The sequence below is a fragment of the Parasteatoda tepidariorum genome, chromosome 2 (assembly GCF_982258835.1).
Source record: "Parasteatoda tepidariorum strain Cologne lab strain chromosome 2, Ptep-v5.0, whole genome shotgun sequence".
NCBI classification, from domain to species: Eukaryota; Metazoa; Arthropoda; class Arachnida; order Araneae; family Theridiidae; genus Parasteatoda; species Parasteatoda tepidariorum.
The window spans coordinates 52,615,970-52,638,661 of record NC_141756.1 but is presented as its reverse complement, the minus strand read 5'-3'; the positions used below and the strand labels follow the sequence as shown (position 1 = coordinate 52,638,661).

Here is a 22,692-nt window from a genome sequence, read left to right as displayed (position 1 = left end):
AAAAATTATTTCACGTACATACAGGTGCAAAGTAAATTATCTTTACTTAAAAATTGCTGATTGTTGCTCAGTATAGCTCCAGGACTACTATTTTATGGAAAGCAGTAAGTTGTGGATCATAAATGATTAAAAACCTCCACTGACGTTTAAAACTTTCAAACAAGTATTTTTCTCCGCGTAGATTCGCGAAACAATCTTTTTCTTAAATCAAACAAGATTTGGATATTCCTTCGATTGATGAAACTCTCCATTTTGCTACAAAACTGAATAACAATTTACTCTCTGAATTCATTGAAAATATAGGAACATACAAATATCAGGTTTTTTAAGAAATGAATAAAATATTAAATATTGTCCTTTCTTTGCAAAAACGAGAGACAAAAAGTAATGTAATTTTCCTGAAAATATTGCTGTCATTTTCATGAATTGCTTGATATAATAGGATGCTTCGTAATCACTACACTTTATATATGCTTATAGAATTCTTGTTAAATATTAAATAATACAGGTATAGAGAGCAAAAAATACGCCTTGAGTAACTTTTGATCTATTGATCAGATTTTCCTGTACTAATACAAAACTTAATGGTTCACGGAGGAGAGGTCAAATATATTAATTAATTAGTGCAGACGATTTTTTAAGTTACGTAATCAGGAGTAAAAATGTTCTTTCTCTGAATAATCGCAAATGTTTTCCATGGATTTGAATTTCTGACCTCCAAAATATTTGGAATAGACACAATTTAAAAAATGTGATCCAAATAGTTTGGTCTGGAGATTTCCAAAGTTTGGGCCTTGATGTTAAATTTACTTTTTTTGTATAGGGTAAAATAACCAGTGAAGGAACACTTAAGCTTCGCTTGCCTTTTAAAATATCATAATAATTTCAAAATTCGTAATTTTAGTTAAATGGCAGTGTCAACATATTTGTTACTAATTGCAAATTATGTAAAAAAAATTATGGAGAACTTACATAATATTGTAATAACAAATAGTAAGAAGACCAAGTGAAGGAACAGCTCTTACCAGTGAATGAACACCCAGAAAAGGAACACTTAATTTGGGTTATTTTTTAATGCTCTTTATGAATTTATAAGCCATACAAATATTTTAAAACAAGCCTATTCTTGAAATTATAACATATAAATACTTGGAAAATGTTAACTTTTTTTTGTAATCATGAATTGAAAATTAAAGTGTCAACATATTAACACATGGTTAGAAGTTGTTTTTCGTATTTTTAACATACTTTTAATGCGGAACATCACTAAAGGTACAAGAAAATTAAAGTTTATCTTTTATTTTCATTAACTTAGAAAAAAAAACAGTAAACGAACACTTGTTTCTTCACTGGTTTTTCATCGTTTGGTGATCCAGTGAATAAACACCCCCTTATCTCAGTACTTTATTATGCTATGATGCTTAAAAAAAATAAAACGTAACTTCAATAACTATACTTTGAATTCTCTTTTTCACAGTGAGAAAAATAAAACTATTACATGCAATTAATTCCACTTCAAACATATAAATACAAACACTCACCTTATAATTTTTTCAAAGAAACAAGGTGTTACAGAGATAATAACAAATTCAAAAATTTTTCCAGATAAGTCTATTTGACCAGGTAATCCAAAACATTGCTAGATGACTTCCTATTGTTTGGCAGTAAGTTATTGTTACCAATCAATGTAAAGAAAAGCTTTCAAATTCTCAGTTTTAATCAATATACAATGAAATGTTCCTTCACTGGGCAGTGTTCCTTCACTGGGCAGTGTTCCTTCACTGGTTGGTTTACCCTATTTCCCCATATCTCAAAAAGTCTTTGAGAAAAATCGAAAATTTTTTGCATGCAATAATTAAAATTATTAATCAAAGATAATTCCTTGCAAACCATAATTTTTAATAATTATTTCTTATTTTTAATTTAATAATTAGCCAAAAAAAATTAATTGAAAGTTTACAAATTTTTGCATCATTTTAAAAATATAATTTTTTGTGACAAAATATAAAATTTGAACTAAATCAATCGAATAGTTTCTGAGAAAGTTTCTTCCTGACAAAAATATTTACACATTATTTACCAGAATGTGGCTACCCCCCATGTCCTGGAGGTCAGGAGTCACGTATGTTTATTCTGAGAAAATAGATTTCTGTATCTGGATTTGTAACTTAAAATATCTTCTGCATTTATTAATTAAAATATTTGAAGTTATCCCCGTGATTCATTTATGTGAGTCCAATTACATGAAAATCCGATAATTAGAATAAAAGTTACTCAAGGTGTTCCTTTTTTTGCGCATTTTATATAATGACATGTTTGTGCACTTAACATTGACATGTGAAGAAAAGAAAAACGAAAACATTTTCGACATCTGACGAATCATTGTAAAAAAAAAGTGGGATTAAAAACCTGCTTATCCTGAAAAAACAGAGATAAATTAAAAAGAGATTATTAGAAACATAATCAAGTTTTATACAGCAGGCAAACATGCTTTAGTGTTTTTAATCCTATATTTCTTAATGATGGTTCTTTGAATTTTTTAAGCGTTTTCTCCTCTTTGCAAAAAATTCACCAATTTGTTGAATCTAATCTGTATATTTTTTACTCAAATTTTGACGTGAATTCTAACTTTTTTTACATTACGGTAGATAATTAAGAAAGACTTCGTATCATTCGCTACACAAATATGCGTTTTGTTCCTTCTGGAATAAGTTTATTGACGGTACTTCGCATATTTTTTGTAGCGACGCGATACTCGTAGTATAAAACTTTTTCCCTACTTTGTGTATTTCATTAGCACTGTAATTAATCCATTCTTATTCTTCCTAATAAGAGAACAATTTTTCAACAACATGTTTTTTTAAACATATTAATTTAAGATCTAATGTATATTTTGAGGCATCATTATAATTTTTCATTATGTAATTAAAATTACCATGTGATTTTAAACATACTATTGTATATTATACTGCAACAATGTTATCTTTTTATTAAGGTTTCAAATTTTATATTGTTTACATTCAAAAATTATTATTAAACTAACTTTTGATTGAGGTAAAATAAATTTTCTGCACTTTTTGCTTGGTTATGTAGCATTATTCTCTAACCTAAAATGTGTTCCTAAAGACTTTTCTAGACTTTCAAATATCGTGCATGTTTTTCTTGCTTACATTGGCTATGATGTCATCGTATGTGTAATTTGTTTAGGTAACAGAGTCTTTCCCCTCTACAGAACAAGAAGCTCTTTCAACATTCCGGAAATTGTCTTTTTTTTTCTCTTCTTTCCCTCCCATTGCTCTGGCTCTTCCCTTTTTTTCGAAGATTTTTATAAAACATCCATGCCGGAGGAATTCTCTGGCCAAAAAGAAAATTTTCCTTGTTTTGCTTAGTTAACGTGTGACGAACCGTCTATTCCGGAATAATTGGAGCAGTGTTGAGAGATATAAATTACGATATCTGGGATCATTTCAAAGGACACCGTGATTCATGATACCATTTCCGTCATATCACGATTTCAAAGTGGTATATAAAACTCTCTTTGTTATCATCACGTGCTTGCTAAAGATAATTAAATGTAATTTTAGACATCATCTTTAAAACATACATATGTTACGACTTTTAATATTGTTCTACTTGAAAATTATCGAAAACATTTAGATAATTCAAGATAAATATGAACATTATAATATTTTACATCATCAATTTAATGACTGGTTGCTATCGTAGCTTTAATATGGCATTGTATCGCTCGAAAAATTTAAATATCACGCTATTTTAGGATATATTCCAATAGTTTTCAAATTCAAGTAATTTGAAATAGTTCTTTAAAGCTAGGTTGTAAACTATCTTTTAGCCCTTGATGCAGAATTTTTACTAAACATATTTTTCAAACTTTTTTCATTATTTTGTATTAATTTAAGTCCAAACATGTGAAAAATAATAGCATCTTAATAATTTATGGCTATGAAACACCGGTGTCTTTTTCTGCGCTAAAGACAAAATCTTCCAAACAATGATTTTTCAAATTTGCACTTTTTTGCAGCTATTTAGATCTAAGAGAAGCAGTTATGTATCCTTATAAGTTTACAATATCAATTATTAAAAAAGTTTAATTATTGAAATTATTGAAAAGTTATAAATGAAAAAAAAAAAATTTTTGTCTTCAAAATTTTTTTTCTGATTTTATATTTCAGTACGAATGAATTTAGATAAGCTAACAGATACGGTTTAGTAACTATTAGACTAATTTTTATGGTTAAAAATACGAAAATATATTTTTGCCTGTAACTTGTGCGTCAGAAAAAATATATTTAAAAGGGACACCGGTGTCCCATCTGCGTCAAAGGGTTGGAACGTTAACTCCGATCATTAGAGCAAGTTATTCGTGTATTCTATTGTTTATTATTGTACATTAGCTTTAAAGAAAATAACACATTTATAAACTTTTTCTTAAACATTGTTATTAACCCGAATTTTATAAGAATCATTAAGTAATAAGAAAAATATAACTGTAGATTTTGGGAATCACAGCATTCACAACACGATATTCACCGTTATCTTTCCAATGATTTCTTTTTCGATATTTATCATTGCTGATAATGATGACGATATCATTATATATGATCACAATATTATTGTTGTTAATAATTGCATTGTATTCAATATTCATCGCAAGACATGATATTCTAACATATCCTGAGACTATATTTTCAGATATCATTTTTGAGATATTTAAAGGATTTATATTTCACACGATATATCGATACATCGTCCAACTCTTTCTTTACCATAAATTAATGTAATAGCTCCAAGCATACTTAATTTATGTATGCCTACAATTTCATAAACTAATTCATCTTCAAGTCAAAAAGTAGTTAATTAAAAGCATTTTTCAAATTTCAAAAAAAAGTTCAAGTTAGCAAACAAATAATTAAATTTAAAGTTTTATTGTTCGAAAGTTTTTTGTATTATAATTATTTGATATACTTAATTTCGTCAATTGGAACTTATTTACTTAGATGGTAAATAAATACCAATAAGGCCATAAGAATATAACACATGGTTTAAAAATGTTATAAATCACGTAATTCAAATTCATTAACGTGTTCTTGAAGCTCCTTGTTTGATTTTTAAAAAAAAAAAACTTAATTCTACTCATTAGAAAAAGATACAGTTATACATCGATAAATGATGCTTGACTAAGTTAAAAATGTATGTCATTAACTGTAGAAGAGGTAAAATTATTTATAAAATCTTAAACGAGCAATAGTCGATGATTTTTTTAAAATATATTTTTAAAAATGTTTTGATTTTTAATGACATTAAATTAAAATCATCTTTCTTAATCACATTTATGTGATTTAAATCTTTAAAGTTTACTAAATTGTATCACATGTAGTTGTTTAGAGTTACTCTTTTGTTATTAAATGTATTATTCAATTGATGTTGATCTGAAAGTATTTTCCGATAAAAGTAATTTCAAGGAAACAGAAATCTGAGAAAATAATTTATTAATTAAATTACATCCTTTTAAGAGTCAATTATAACATACTAAAATGTTGCTAGAGGAGATTTTCTTCAAAGTTTACATCACTAATACAAATATACAGATTGTAGTATACATTATATCACTAATAAAGGCATTATGAAGTCTTTTGTACATACTCATATCACTTATGATGATGATCATGGTGATCGTGATGATCATGATGGTCGTGATGATCATGGTGATCATGATGGTCATGGTGGTCGTGATGATCATGGTGGTCGTGATGATCATGGTGGTCATGATGATCATGGTGGTCGTGATGATCATGGTGGTCATGATGATCATGGTGGTCGTGATGGTCATGGTGGTCGTGATGATCATGATGGTCATGGTGGTCGTGATGGTCATGATGATGATGCTTCGCTTTCGGTCCTGATGTTTCTTTGGTTTTTGATTCTCCACTTACTTCGAGGATCATGATCGAGAAGCAAACCAATGCGAAAATGACAATAGAATTCATTTTTGTGACAGCCAAACTTATTCACACTAAAATACAAGAATTGTATTGGAAATCTCTGTAAGAGAACTTGTGGATCTAGCATTTTACAGAAGACTTTATATAGTAAATAAACTAAATGATGTAATCGAATAATTTTCTGTTCAGATACGGGCACGGACCACTTCATTGGACACAATTACTTTTACTTCTTTTTTCCACTTTTGTTTGGTAACGATGTGTTTTAATTGTTCACATTCCACATCAGTGGGTAATAGTTTTTCTGCCTTGACGTAATTTTTTTATTGTTAAGAAATCTTGAGAGTGAAAATCTCTTATTTGATCAAATGGTAGAAGATTACAGTTCTTTTTTAGAAATCAAAGTAGAGAAATTACCATTTGCTTTTGCAAAGTTTATTACACATAAACTAAGATTTTTTTAGACAGTAATATTTATAGCAATAGTTCTAATAGAGCTTTATATACTACATATACGAGAAATATAATGTATCTAAATACTCTATTTTGGATATTAAACCTGACTTCGAGCTATTTTCCATTCTAGCCTTTTGTTTGAATCTACGTTTATTTTTAATATTTAATTATAAAAACACATTAAAGCAAATTAATAAAGTTTCCTTAATAATATTATTTACAAAAATAATTTTGTTTTATCTAATACTAAATAGATGTCTTACATAACATGTTAAACATGTCAAAAACATGTTTAAAATTACTATATTTTACAGATTTAAATATCATTGTTAGTTTATTATTTGTTTCCCAGAGATTAAAAGAGTAAAATAAATACAAATTATGAAACTGATAAGTATATGCAATTTATGTACCTATATAAGCGTTAAAAGCCCGTAATCTGAAGAAAAATTAAATCATTAATAGAAAAAAAAAATATTTTAAAAGCAAGTTCCTCTTTTTTTCCTCTTTTTGACACTATATTGTTTTCCGACATTTTTATTGATTACTAAGTAAAATATATAAAAATCTTTTACTAAACAGCTTAAAATTTTGAGTAATGCAGTTAATAATAATGACCAATTCAAATAATATCAAAAACGTAAAATATATAATATTTGTAGCATTCTTACGATGAAAAACGCTAAAAAAAAACCGAAAATTTATTTACGCTTAAGGTAGACTTTTTGCTAATAAACTTCAAAAAGCAGTAATAAGCATTTCAAAAGATTTGTGACATTTTAAATGTACTGTTATTTATTTAATAGAGATTAAGTTTATGGCTTAGAGTATTGAGACCAAACATAACTATAAATATTAATTGCAAATCAATATTTTTCTATGTAGTAAATTTCAGCCGAACACTCTTCCTTTATTAATTTGAGAAAATTTTAATAGTTGAATTTTAAAAATGTCTTTCTATTTATTTCATTGTATGATAAGCATAGCTCGTGCGATACAGTTATCATGCTTATAATATGCATACATATTTGATTATTCATACTAAATATACCATATGCTTATCGATTTTAGTAAATTATACTCAATGCAACTGTTAGTATTCTTTAGGCCCTGAGATGTATATCCATGCTCGGCTTGTAAAGCGATAATTTAAAACCTTTATAACGCCAAATTATAGTTTAAGAAGGGGGAAAAAAACTGCACAATCAAGTATCAAAGCACTGATTATGTCAAATAACGTTTTGAGAGCCGAGATGGCTTAAAGGATAGAGCGTTCGTCTTCCAATGAGGTGAACCGGGTTCGAATCCCAGCGATGGCTGACCTATAAGAATCCACATACATTCTTATAGGTCAGCCATCGCTGGGATTCGAACGAAGCACTGACCACAGTGCTTACGTGAAATATCCTCAGTGGTAGACGGATCATGGGTTACAGTCTCGTTGTTGTCAGGTTAACCGTGGGAGGTTCTCGTGGTCAACGCAAATGCAAAAAGTCCTCCTGGAAAGAAAAATTTCTCCCAATACTTAACTCAGAAGTTTCCTTGTCTTCCGGATTGGGTTCAAAATTACAAGGCTACGGAGATGACCATTAGTAGTCGTAACCCCTCCCCCCCAAAAAGAAAAAAATATTTGGTCGGCTATTCAACGACGGTTATAAAAATATAAAAATGTTTTGACTGATATAAAACGAGCAATAAAGTGAATTGTGAATTTTGCGGGATGTCAAGTTGTATACATAAGGATATATGATTATAGGTGAATGATATGAATAATGATTTTCTGAATAATATAAGTCTGATTTTGAACTTTTGTCACAATATACAGTTAATAACAAAGTTTTTGATCCCCAAGTTAATTGAATCTATTGTAAGCAGCTAATTACAGGCGTGCCCAGCTCCAACCCCTAAACCCATTTCGCTATTTCGCTAGATACTGAGATATTTTAGTCAAGACTTCCACATATAATATTAACTTTTTTTTAAAAAAAATTTGAGCCATACTTAAATTTAAAATAATTAAAACAAAAACATATAGCAGTATAAAAAGTTTGCTTTAAAAAAATGTGCAAAAAAGCATCTCTGTACAGAAAAAGTTAAATTTACAGATAAAAAACAGTCAGATGGTGCGCTATTATAAAGCCATTTATTTGACGGAAAAATTTTGCTATTTAAAAATTGGAGATTGCTTATTAAGCAGATAAGTACTTTTCTTCCTTAACACGTTGAATGCCGCTCTAATTTTACATGGCTTGCCCGTCTGGCCGAACGGTAAATAACTACAAACTGAATTTGCAAACTTAGACAGATTTTGCTTGCTTTTTTAAAAGATTTAGCATGGCATATCTGAAAAAAGTAGTGAATTGTATAAGCCTACGAATTGCTTAGAAATAGTGGTGGATAAAAATCTACTGAATTGAATTTATTAAACCAAGAATCACAATTAATGAACTACCCCTTGAAAATATTTATTCGCTGTCCAGAACAAGTTGGCATCGCTGTGCATGTAAATAAAACTATTCTCGTGTGTTCTATATTGCATTAATTTCTTCAAACCATTTTAGTAACAATAATAATATAAAAAACTAAAAATTTACTCGAATTATGTGTTTCTAATAATCTTGGCTTCGCCGGTCACCGGTGACCCCCATGGCATTCAACGTGTTAACAAACAAACTCTGTTATTTTAGCAACAAAAAAAAAAAATATTTTCTTTTAAAAAAGAAAAAAAGTCTATAATCCTACTATATCAGCATTGTAGGTCGGTGTAAGCCGAAAACAGGATTCGCGTGACCAGTCAGCGCTGGATTCGAACCTGGGTCACATCAATGTGATGGGGTCGATCGTGTATGGTTATGAAAAACATATTTAAACTGTCTTTACCTTAAAAAATCTTGATTTAGTGTAAAAATGCTTAAAACTATATTGGTCCACCCTTATAAAAATGTCTTGCAATTCAACCTACCGAAAAATTATATCTAAAAGCAGATCATAAGCAGGTAGAATATCAATTCAACAATGAAGAAGTTGAATTTCAATTTTATTTATAGGTTACTCAAAACCGTAAAATAATTTTTGAAAAGTAAAAGCAAATATAGAAATTAATGGAAAAATGGTTTGAATAAAGATAAAGTTATCTTACGATAAGCAAAACTACATGGCAAAAACTAGAATTAAAAATGACAGTTTAATCCATTTATGATTAGGGTCAATAACAGAAAAAAACTGTTTAATGATAAACAGCTTTAAATCGTCAAATATACGGAGAAAGTCTGTAAAATGATCGGATATTTTTTTTTCTTTTTTTGCAGAGTGAGGGGGAACGATTAAGAACAGAAAAAAATTATATTTATCTTTAAGCAGTTTTTTCTGTAAAAAATGTGTTTTTTTTTTTCCTGCAAAATTTACAACTATTTTTTACTGTGCATTTCTGCCCTACTTATAGCTCAGTAATTCAACTCTTCTTTGCCAATGTGAGAAAAGAACTTTCATCGTTTTTTTCATCGCACATAATCGTTTTACGTTTTATGGTTGTCTATATTTTCATTTATATACAAATTAGTGACATATCCCCATAAAGTTTATATCAACTAAAAGTTTATATAAGTTTTCAATGCCGCTATTATTTAATAATTGATACACAAATGTACGTCTATTGAATATGATTTTGACTTTAGGTTCACAAAAAATGTCAACGAATTAGTTAACGAAATTAGTTAACGAAAATTAAGAACGAAAATTAGTTAACAAAAATTAGTTAACGAAATGTAATATTTTTTCACATTTATCAAAACTTTTCTGATATAAAGATTATTTATAATGTACTTGGAAAAGTATCGTGAATTGGTCATTTTCAACTTTAATTTTCGCAATATGACTAATTAACCATGAATTATAGTAAAAGTATGTGCCTGTTTGATGCAATAATAACTGAATTCTTTCCCTACAACAAATTCAAACACAATTATATTTGGATTCAAGATAAAAATATCATCGCAGTTTAATTCCTTATTTAAATTTACTAATATTTCTTGAGACTAAATTAAAACCTGACCATTTAAGTATCCTAAAAGTGCAAGTTGCTAATTGAAGCAACACTATATTTTATAGGTAAAATAATTTTACTGTCAGGAGATAAAATATTTGCGTCTATTTTGTTCTCGTAATAAAGTTAAAGATTGTTTTAAACTGAAATATTTAACCAAAATTTTTAATTAATTTCTACTTTTTTACATATTAAGTCAGTTTTAGTAGTCATTGCATGTCATAATTGGAAATTGTCAAAAATGCGAATAAGGACTAATTTTATTGCAAGTGATTTATAAAACATTTTCCCAACATTTTATTTATTCATTAAAATTTATTTTTAAGGACTGTTTCTAATTTTCAATTTAATATCTTTGTAATTCAAATTTAAGCTGTAGTGTTTTATTAATTTACAAAATTTTTTCTTTTGAAGCTGACTACGAACAATAGAAAACTAAGAACGACCATAGTTTGGTTGAAATAAATAAATTTGCGTAAAGTATTTTTAAATATCTTAAACATGATATTCAATCAAATATATATTTATCGTTCATTTGTCTAAATATTCGATTATTTTTTCAAGAAATTATTTAATAAAAGTTTACTTTTTATAATTTCCGTAACCAAAGAAAATCAACAAATTTTTTTTTCTCTTTGTTACTAACTAGCTCGTTACTTGCTCTTTGAGTCTAACTTTATCGAAAAAATTCGATATTTTTTGGCGAATGATGCAACTGGTTTTTTACTTCCACAAGAAAATAAATATAAAAATCAAAATTTATTATGTAACCATATATAAAACAAAATAAATGTTTATTTTTATAAAATATAAATATATGCCAAAACATTGAGCCCTGTAACTATTACATGAAATTAAAAAATTAAAAATTCATGCATTCAAAAGAAAAAACTTGATTTGCTAATGAAATTTAATGTAAATATTTAAATACTGTGTTTTCAGAAATAAAAAGCAAGTAAAATAATTATTCCAAACATTAATATCATATTTCAAATAATATGAATAATGCAGTACTCCGTTTTTTTTTCTTTTCTTGTTATAGGTTACGAGGTAAAAAAATATAACTTATTAGATTTACACACACAGCGCGTGTTAAGAAATCAAACTTTTAAAAGAATATTAAAAAATAGAAAGTAAATAAATGAATATAGAAAATATATTTCTTAATATTTGATTAGGGTTTATTGCTAGTTGTAATAACATCATTTGAAGTTATTTTGAAAGAGCACAAATGATTTTTTTCCTTCCAATATTTTTTAAGCGTTGTAACATTAAAGAATATTGCATTAAATAATAGAGCCATCAATAAAGAATTCAATTTAATGACACAATGTTGCATAAATAGACTAAATTTCATTTCATGGTTTAAAAACATTTTACCGCTCTGAGAAACACTAATGCAAGTGAAAGAATGAAATTGTAGTCAAATACAACAAAATAGGCCGCTATGGTTTTTATGTTGGTTTACGAATTTTTTCTAGACTGGCTGTTGTGTTTTCGCACGCATGATTTAACCGTGAACGGTATTTTTTCTTTGATTTATTTGTTAAGAGTGTAATAATTAATTCACTTGTAAAATTTTAGAGCTACTGTTAGTTGCAATTGGTTTTTTTCCCCTTGAATATTTAATTGCAGTAAAAATTTCTTTTTAAAAATTTTATTGAGACAAACTAGGCATTTAATCATAGAGTATTTTTAAATTTCCCTTTACTTTGTTTCAATAATACGTAAGTAGTTTTGTCTTTAGTAACTGAATTATTATCCAAAATAACAATTGATTTTCAATTAAAGTAGTTTAAATGACAAACTATTTTCACTTTCTTTTAATTCAATTGATTTCTAAGAAAATGAAAAGAGTGTACAAGTTTAAATATGAATTTATCAAAAACTGCTACAGAATTAAATAATTATGCATAGAACTTCTGGATCAAAGTACGATATAAAATACCGGAACTTTAAGTGCATAGTCCATGAAATCCATTTTATCGTAAAATCCATTTTTACTGCAAAATATTATACCGTAATTTTTACATTAATAGTTATTTAGTTGGAGGGATTCAGTGGTTTTACAGCAATTATTACTATAAAAATTGCAATAGATCAGATTTTTGTTCCGTTTTCTATCTTTTATTATTAAAAACCATTTTAATTCTTATGCTTTTATGACACGTGTTATGAATTAGTTCAGATTTCAGGTAACTTAACTACTGTTGTTGGTCCTGTTTTTTTTTAGGGGCTAAAAATGTTATTGCAATCCCATATTTGATCCTATATTCGAAATAATGATATGTTTACGTTCATTATTTGTAAACTTTTCGATAAATTATTCCACATCACGCATTTCTCCTCGGAATAAAACGCATTTTAAAATTAAAAATTTAATGCCTTACACGGAAGAAAAAAATTCTGGTAAAATTACAGTGTCTTTACTGTAATGACATTTCTTTTTTAAAAAAAATTCCATAACTCTAGTAATAAAAACTAAAATAAAATAAACAGTATTTAAATCAATCATTTGGTAATTTTTCCTTTTATACGATAATGGTTTACCGGAAATTCTGGTTTTCAAAATTATAGTTTTTATTACAACATATTTAGTAAAAAATACAAATCTGAAACGTAAATTTAAAGGAATTAATGGGGTTCACGTCACATTCTAAGGTTTCATGTTATAATAACCAAATTTTACCACATTTGCCAAATTTTATCATATAAAACCATATTTCATTGTTAATTTTACCAAAATTTTTAACAAAAAAATCTTCTGAAAAAAAATTACAGAGCTTTTCGTTGTTTCCATAGAGACAGAACTTCGGTAAATTTTACAATATAGATAGTTTCGGCCATACTTTTTTCTTCTCAGTGCAGTATATTCAGGCAAGTTCTGAAATTATAGAGATGCATTCACAGGAACGCAAACTCTTTCTTTCATTATTATAAATTTATTTTATTCGGGTGCATGACAATGCATACTCGTATTATGAATTAGTTCAACTCTTTGGTAACTTAATTATTCTCGTTGGTGCTGTTTTTTAAGAACTAAATAAAATTCAGCAATCCCTTATTTATTCCAAACACGTTCGTCATTTGCTCTTTTCGATAAATTATTCCATATCATACATTTCCCCCCGAAATAAAGCTTATTTTAAAATGAAAAATTAATACTTTAGTAGAGTTTAATAACTTTGTGCAATATACTTACATTTCATTACAACTTTTAGTATTTATAAAATCTATCTGATTATTAAATTATTAGTGATAAAATCTATCAGATTATTCAATTATTGTTATTTGTATAATAGGAGATATATTTTTGCTACTTTTATTTAATGATTAATATCTTAGGAAATTATTTATAAATATTTGACATACATCACTAATTAAAAATTCAGCTTTAATTAATTTATTTGACAAATTACAATTCCTTCTGTAATATAATTTATTGCGATATATAAGATTTTTCTAACTAATATTTCAAACTCATGAAAAAGACTAACTTATGCTATTTATTTTGATTGGTAAGAAACATATGAATAACATGATATAAGTGCAGAAATAACATGGTATATGTGCAAGAATAACATGATACAGGAAATTAAAGATGAACTCAACTTACACAGGTTTTTATGTTGTTAAAACAACACATGAACATGGTATTGCAATGCATATTATATTTTTGTTTTACTATTATTATAAAATGGTTTTAAAATTTAGTGTGGACATAATTTCGTAACATTAATTTTTGATGAGGGTTAGAAAAAAAAAAGGTTTTTCTCCTAAAAAAGTTTTAAGTATTATCTCTTAAAAATAAAATATAAAATTTAGAATTGCACTCCAATATATACTTTTAAATGTAGAAAGTTTAATATATTATTTAAAAAAAAATTTTTTTTTGATTATAACTCGTTCTTTACTTGCATTTTTTAACTAATTTTAAAAACTATCAGAAGATAATTATGGTCTGTTTTAAACATTTTAAGTCATGACTTAAATTTAAATTTATTAACATTGATTTATTTCGTGTATATATATTTGCAGAAATGCGCAAACATTAAAAAAAATTATACATAGCGTCTAAAAATTACACTGTAATAAAGTCTAAAAATTATACTGTACTGTTAATTTAAAGTAACATGGACTCACATTAGCAATTATACTCAAAATGGTAAAGACTATGGGAAAATTAAAAGCTTTTCTTCATTCAGCTATGTTTAAATTTAAAGTATTCATGTAAAAAATGGAAAATTAAATTATTCAAAAGATTTTACTCTTTTTTTAAAAATAACACCAGAGTTGTTTTTTTTTCCTTTTTTAAATAAATACCATTTTTTTTAAACCGTTGGTTAAATCAATGTGGTTAAAACCCTGTTTTTGATTATAATAAATTGTTAATAAAATGCTATCGATTATTGTTCGAAATATTAACATTTACAACATTTCATTTAGTTTAAATAAATATTGAAATTATTAATATTTAGAACTTAGAAAATTCATTATATTTAGACATCGGTTAGAAATGATAAATAAGAAAATTTATATATGAATAGAAACGGGAAAATTGGATGATTCTAATAAATAAATGATTTATTAAATAGAAACTTAAGAAAGCAGTCAATGTTTTACACATTTTTTTGAAAAGTTATATATTTGTCGGGTCTAAAATCAAAAGTGTTAAATGTAATTACTTAATGCTCACTAATAATTTGTTAACTTCTTCATGCATAACAAATTATCTACGAATTAATAACATTACTTATAAAACTAGCACTTGAATTGATTTAATTGACCTTGTCTAAAATGACTAAAAGCAAAAGCGGTTACAATTCATTCATCAACTTTTATTTCAGGAGGTTAGCTAAGGTTAAGGTTAATGTTCTTTGAAAGATAATTGTATCTTAAGTTCTATTCAGTAAATCACAAATGCTGCTTAGTTTCATGTTTCATACCTTAAGTCGTGTTTTGCAAGCTGTACAAAACTTTCTTAGATTTTTTCCCCCAATAGTGTATTGCTGCCCGACGACCGAGGCTGTGAAACAAATGTATATATATTTTTTAAATTAATAACATTTTTTAGCTTCTTTACTGAACTCAAATTTAAAAGGTATAAAAAAAAGACATTGTTAAAATTTTGGTGCATTGTTTTTGTTTCTTGAAGCTTGCTCTGGTAGTAGTAAAATTTGTAACACATTTTATATCTCTAATTTAAAAAAAAAAAAAAACAAATTTAAAAAAAATATCATCTATATCTGAGTAGCTTTAACTTAGCTACTGTAACAATATTGAACTAATCCATATATTTATGCTATTTTTTTAAAATTGGTATTTGTGAAATTAGAAATGTAAAATATTTCCTTAATTTTACATTATTCTTCGACTGTGTCTGTTATGAAGAAAATAACAGTAAAGGTTGCATTTTAATTTATTGCAAATTATCTATTGTCTAATTAATCTATAATCACAGGGGCTGTAAAGTTTTAGCTGCCCTGTGGGCAAAACGCAGCATGTGAGTTTCGAAATAAGTTTAAATTTTGAAAAGGAAATTGAGCAAATTACAATTCTTCTATTAGCACCACAGCCAATTGTTAGCGTTGACTGTCTCAAGCAGTTTATTCCACGAGTACTCTCTATTTATTTACCCATGCATAGCTTAGTCATTTTCCGACATCTTCCAACCATGGCACGCCTTTCTTCTTCTTTTTAAGCATAGCTATGACCAAGCCCTCTTATCTGCTTAATTTTAATTATCTTAACTATGTTTCTTAAATTCGTTGTATACTTGTATAATTCAAAGTTATATCTGATTCTCTATACTTCATCCTCCATAAATCACCCCCAAACTTTTTCTCAAGATCTTTAGTTCACAAATATGTCATCTATTTTCTTCTGATTTATTCATTGGACTCGAGCTCTAAGTTGTCCTATGTATCTCGGGCTTGATTGAGCTAAGATTAAAATTCTTCGGGCTCGAACCTCCAAAAGTGAGCCCTAAAGCACCTGTATTCTGTGCTACTGACGTTCTCTTACTTATCAATAAAATGAATCAAATAAATGAATAGTACATTTTAAAAAAATAAATTTAAAATAAAACTAATTATTACCTAAATTAAATTAACAACTTGCAGTATTAAAATATAATTTAAAAAATTTTTTTTTTTCCGTATTCGTGTAAATTTCCCATATCAAGTTCAACTTTAACATATTTCACCACTTGAGTTTGAAGTATGAATTATTATCAATAGAGGACAGCACCACCGTCCACTCTGTAATGTTTATAAACAAAGAAGTAAAATCAAATATTGGAAAGTAAAAAACTTATTATTATACATCAATTTATTTATACGATTATATGAACTTTTAATATTGATTGACTTATAAATTCTAATGACTAAAGAGTTTGATTTCGATTTTGTCAACAATTTTTTAAATAAATCTTTCTTTGTTATTTTTAGCAGCAATATCCACAATATCCATCACAGCAATACCCATCGCAACAATTTCCAACTCAATATCGCTATGACAATCGGAGTGTTGCTAGAGAAAATGAAAGACCTTGTGTTGGATGTGAAGGAAACAACGGATGCAAATGTATTGGAGAGAAAGGATCCAGGGTGAGAATTTTTAAGTAAATTATTTATTTTATGTACAGTAAATAATAATTGTCTAGTTTACTTTGTTTACCAATGTATTCGTGATAAAGCAATACTTAATTTTGTACAAGCTGCTTAATATCTTGAAGCATTCTTGTTCATTCATAATTAAATGCTTGACAGTGATTTTTTTTCTTCTTAAGTTAAAGGATTTCTAATTTACTGTAAAGCTTTGTTCAGTTTTTTTTCCACTTTTAATTTTCGCTAATACTACTTAATAAAATATAAAACATATTCTACACATTCACACATATATAATATATATGTTACCGTTAAAGTATATAATGCAGTTATTTCATAGAATACCTAGTTATTCCATGAAATAACTGATCGTGTCCGTTAAAGTGTGTAATATGTTATTAATTTGACACTTTAACTAGTTATTCTATGAAATAACTAGGTATTCTATAAATTAACTAATGCGAGACAGTTAAAGTGTAAAATAAACAATTTATCTAAAATGAAATAACTAGGTATTCTATAAATAAACTAATGATAGACAATTAAAATGAAAAAGAAGCAATTTATCTAATTTAAGCAGCGTATAAATGGTATTTATGGAAACGTACCATAAAATCATTTGTTGCAACAAGGATTACTATAATGACACTTGGAATTACAAAGAACATTATTTCTAAAACAAAAACATTTTTTGCTGACGCACTGGGTTTTACACGAACATTTTTTAAATCCCTGACCAGTACCTAAACTTTGAGCTGTAGCAACCGACCGGAGCGATATTTCTACATCCGGTACTTCTTTGATTTTAATTAATTTTTGTTCACAAACACTGAACTGGGATCGGGAATATAATTGTTTTATGCTGTCGTTTCTTGAGCCCAATTGGAAAAATCCTTCTTCAATTATTTTTATGATGATAGATAAATGCAGTAGGGGTGGAAGGTAAATGTATTTGTCATGCGAGATATATGATATAGATTATTTTACACTTTAACGGGCTGCAGATCGTTATTCTATGAAATAACTAGTTAAACCATGAAATACAAGAGAGTTTTACACTTTAACTGACACGATCAGTTATTTCATGGAATAACTAGGTATTCTATAAAATAACAGATTTCATACTTTAATGGTAATATATATATATATATATATATATATATATATATATATATATATATATATATATATATATATATATATATATATATATATATATATATATATATATATATATATATACAAATAATGAAATAAAATAATATAAAGAGAAAGCTATAAATGGGAAAATCAGATAGTCTTCCTCAAGACACATCTATTGGAATAATTTAATGCAATATTTCTGAATAAAGAATAATTATCCTAAGATAAAAATTATTCATTATATGAGGTGATATCGCAACAAAATATTTGTTGAAAAAGAGCATGAAAATAAAAAAAGAAAGCAGTAACCAAACTTACCGGCATGTAGCAGAAAGCGGTTTAGGTTTAAATGTAGAATAATATATATATATATATATAATTATAAACATCATTGAATGCAGTGTAATTTGTATTAAATTTTAATTCATATTAAAAATAAAATTATGTGATATGGATAAGTGCAATTCTATTTCATAGATTAGATGTTTATAAGGTTGGTACAAAAATGTTTGCATTGTTTTAAATAATAAAATAATAATGTAATTGAACTTGTAACATGCGAAAAGTTAAAATTTTAATTTTTAACTTAGTATTCAAACATTAAAATTTCATTTATTTCTTAGAATAGCAGGTTTTTGAAGAAGCAAATTTTATTTTTTAAATGCTTGAAGGTAAATTTTATTAAAGGCAACATAAAAATTTGCCTCTTTGAAAATTTTTTCAGTTAAAGTAATGGCTTATATTGTGTCTGTCTGGAGATAATGTGAAAAAAAATGAAGGCATTTATAAGAACAATAATCATTTTAAAATAATCCAGGCAATAAAGCACATTTGATTTCTTAACCCAAACAGTATCTATTTTATTTTTCAAAATGAATAAGTACATGATTTCATTTTTAACTTCACTTTGTGAATTACATTTGTGAATCACATATTTCTATGATTGTTTTTATTTTATCTAATATTATGATATAAATTCATATGCTATTGTTCTATTGTGAAAATTCCAATTCCTCACTTGGAATTCACATTCAATTCATCTGGTTTTTACATTATTGAATTTAAATGGCTACTTTTTTTTAAAATGATGAGATCTCAAACAAAAAACATCATGAATAAGGCGCAAATGAATGTACATAAATGGACATACCATAATTTCAGTTCTATAAACAAGAACCTTTCTCAGTGTCGGAACACCAAATGATGATATATGAAGTAAAGAGACAAACAAGTAGTTTAACCAGTGAGTAAAGAAGAACAAGTTTGAACAAGAAAGTACAAATCAATATTGAACAGGTGTTAGGTTCATGTTTATAGAAGAATAAATAGAAAGGTTATAGAAACTATAATATGTCCATTTATGTACTATTATTTGGGCTTGATTCATATTGTTTTTTACTTTAGTCTACATCACAAAGTTAGACTATCCTTTGATAGATACGATCTATTTAGGTACTAATTATTAAAACTTACATTTAAATTATCACCATATCAAAACAGATTTTCTTGACCCATTAAGTTTGCTCCTACATACATTGTTAATTTTTCTACCTAATCAACCTGTTTGCTGTTGCATAATTATAATTATTTTTTAAGAGAAGGAAGATATTTCAAAATGCTAATTTTTAACAATTGTGATACATTAACTCTTTACTTGTGTATTTTTGAAGCTTTTGATGAAACTGATTTTGTTTTGTTTATAATGTAAATTAAAATTTGTAGAATTATTATATTTTTTTCAAATTATGGTATAGCTTTGAGAATATTTGTAAAGTTTAACTTTAAAACCTCATTTTTCTTTGAACAATTGATATCCTGGTTTTTAAAATCACTGCTTTAGGAAATTAAATGTTCCCAGAAATAATGTGGTTGTAATAAGCAGTAGTCACTCTATATAGTAACTGGTTGTTGTTTCTATCGCACCAACCTATATATTTTTCATCAGAATTTGTTTATAAATTATTTTATGTTAGCTCTCTGGTTGCTGAATTATATATCATTTATTAGTTGTAGAAATTTGTGTTTTCAAATTTTAGGTACTTAATATAATAATTATTTTTACTGTTACAGGGGGCACCAGGCTCTCCCGGTCCTTCTGGGGCAACAGGTTTGAGAGGTTTCGAAGGACCTGAAGGTCTTGTTGGTGATAAAGGGGAAAAAGGTGATGCTGGTATACCTGGACCTCGAGGTTCAAAAGGGGATAGAGTAATTTTTTTATTTCTTTAATTTTAGTCTTGTAGGAATTTATTTGATATCTTCTCATTGCTATACAATTGATATTTAAACTTCAAAAAGAATCATAATTTTTATTGTTATCTACTTATTTGTAAGAGTGTTTTAATATGAATTGTGTCTGCTTTTATAAATTAAAAATTTGAAACGTAAGCTCTGAATTCAATCAGTCTTAAATGGACCACTTTGTAGTCTAGGTAAATGAACAGTTACCTTAATGTTAAATTAATAGTAGTAAATTACCGAACAATTACCTTAGCGTTAAAGTAACAGTGTAGAAGTTAAGCAAACAATATTATTATCACCCCTTTTTCAAAATTGAAAGGCAGATTTATTAGATTGTGTACACATTTAATTAACATTAGTTTGTTTAATATTAAAAACTGATTCAAACTGACACAACTGAAAAATTATAAAATGCAGTATTCATTTTGTGTTTAGTTTTATTTTAGATTTATATATAGCATTGAAAATGTGCTAAAAAAATCTAAACTCAAAGTCTCAAAAGTATCCAATCAAGGAAATAAATATAAAATAATTTTTTATATTTTTTTGCAGGATATTTAATTTAATTGCTGCAAAAAATAGAGTTCAGTTAAGTGAAAAAATATTATTATTAAAAGTATTTTATCTATATTAAAATTATAACTGCTATATTGTAAGCAAAGGAGAAGGGAAGAAAATCCTAAAAATAAAAGGTTTCAGTGTTTAACTGCTAAGAATTTTTTTTGACATAACTCGTTTTATATTGTAATTTACTGTTACTTCATGTACACATTTTATGATAATTCCCATTATGACTTTTTTTTGTACAAGTAATATTCACTTTTATTTTAAAATTTTACTTCTGTGTTATTCAAAAATGTTACACTACACCTGTATTAAGTAAATAAGAAAAAGTTGTAAAATTCAAACTTAAAGGCGAAATCAAGTAGAATGTTTGACACATTTTTGCCTTTTGTGTCCCTTTTTCAGAATAAAAGTGTGTCATAAGTTCAAAGAAATAATTATTTGTTGACAAAAATTTTGTTTAAAAATCCTTTTTTTTTTTAATATTAGCATAATGGATTAATAATACAGCCTTTTATTTTCAAGCTTTGCCCAAATGAATAATTTTTTCAATATTGAAGAATAAACTGTTTCTTTGCTTCATATTTAATTTAATAATTAAATTACTGTTCTTCGACAGATATTTAATAAATAAAATTTTTAAAATAAATTTTTTCTCTAGAAATTTAATAAAAACAGTTTTAAAATTTGATGAACCTTTAACATTTTGTTTTGCGTAATGCTAAAATTTCAAAAACTTTTTGCTCCTTTGAAATAATGCAAAATAGATGACCTAATGACAGTTACGGTGACTAAGTTTTCATTTGATTTCATTTTAATGACATTTATGTTAAATATTTTATAAATATTTTTCAATAAATCTATGAAATATTATTAAAAATGTTTGGCTTGAATATTAATAAGTTGAACGAGAGCTCTCTTCATGTTTTAAATTAAAAATTTCTTATAAATAAAATTGTTGTAAAAATTTGCCAAATTTAGTATATACCAATTTAAACAACTACAATATTTTCACAAATTTAGTATTATTTTGCAGTTTTGAATTTTGATTTAATAATACTCTTTTAATTATTTCAGGGTAAAATGGGTATGCCTGGTTTTCCTGGACAAAATGGTATACATGTATGTATTTAATCAGAAATTAGTGGTGAATTATTTTGAATAATGTTTTGTTATTATTTTATGACTGGTTTTCTATCTTTCAGGGCTTACCAGGCCATATGGGTCCTAGGGGTCCACCAGGTCTTGATGGATGCAATGGAACAGATGTATGCTATGCTTTATGGAATTTATTATTCCTCTTCCTTTTTACAAAACTTATAAACTGATGTTTGTCTTTCAAAAATATAATTTTTTTTTATAAAAAATATAATTTTTTTTTATGAAAAAGAAATTTTTTAATTATAAAAAAGTAATTATAATACTAATAATGTTTAATATTATTAACTGATTAGGGAACACCAGGTGTTGATGGATACCCAGGTGATCCTGGCCCACCAGGAGTACCAGGACCACCAGGATATAAAGGTGAAAAAGGAGAACCGGCTATTGGACCACCAGGCTTAAGAGGGCAAAAGGTTTGTGCAGTTTTCATGCAAATGATAATATTAAGAACTATGTCCTTTAAAATTTATGTTTGTCAAAAAATTGTACTTGCCAATATTTTTAAAATTGGCCT

The 22,692-nt window shown here is 26.7% G+C and overlaps 1 protein-coding gene across 3 annotated transcripts in view; it reads left to right on the top strand.

Moving 5' to 3' along the window:
- The window catches only part of LOC107442289 (uncharacterized), an 88,427-nt gene that overhangs the window by 31,123 nt on the left and 34,612 nt on the right, over nucleotides 1-22,692 (top strand). Inside the window, exons 1-6 of one of the 3 annotated variants that reach the window (XM_087157335.1) lie at nucleotides 16,654-16,764; nucleotides 16,911-17,069; nucleotides 20,283-20,417; nucleotides 22,092-22,136; nucleotides 22,220-22,282; nucleotides 22,469-22,591. In XM_087157335.1, coding sequence (XP_087013461.1) covers nucleotides 22,098-22,136; nucleotides 22,220-22,282; nucleotides 22,469-22,591 — 225 coding nt within the window. In that variant the 5' untranslated portion in view covers nucleotides 16,654-16,764; nucleotides 16,911-17,069; nucleotides 20,283-20,417; nucleotides 22,092-22,097. Of the gene's footprint in view, nucleotides 1-16,653; nucleotides 16,765-16,910; nucleotides 17,070-20,282; nucleotides 20,418-22,091; nucleotides 22,137-22,219; nucleotides 22,283-22,468; nucleotides 22,592-22,692 lie in introns of those variants that run through there. The other 2 variants (XM_043038985.3, XM_043038983.3) reach the window with 2 other exon arrangements.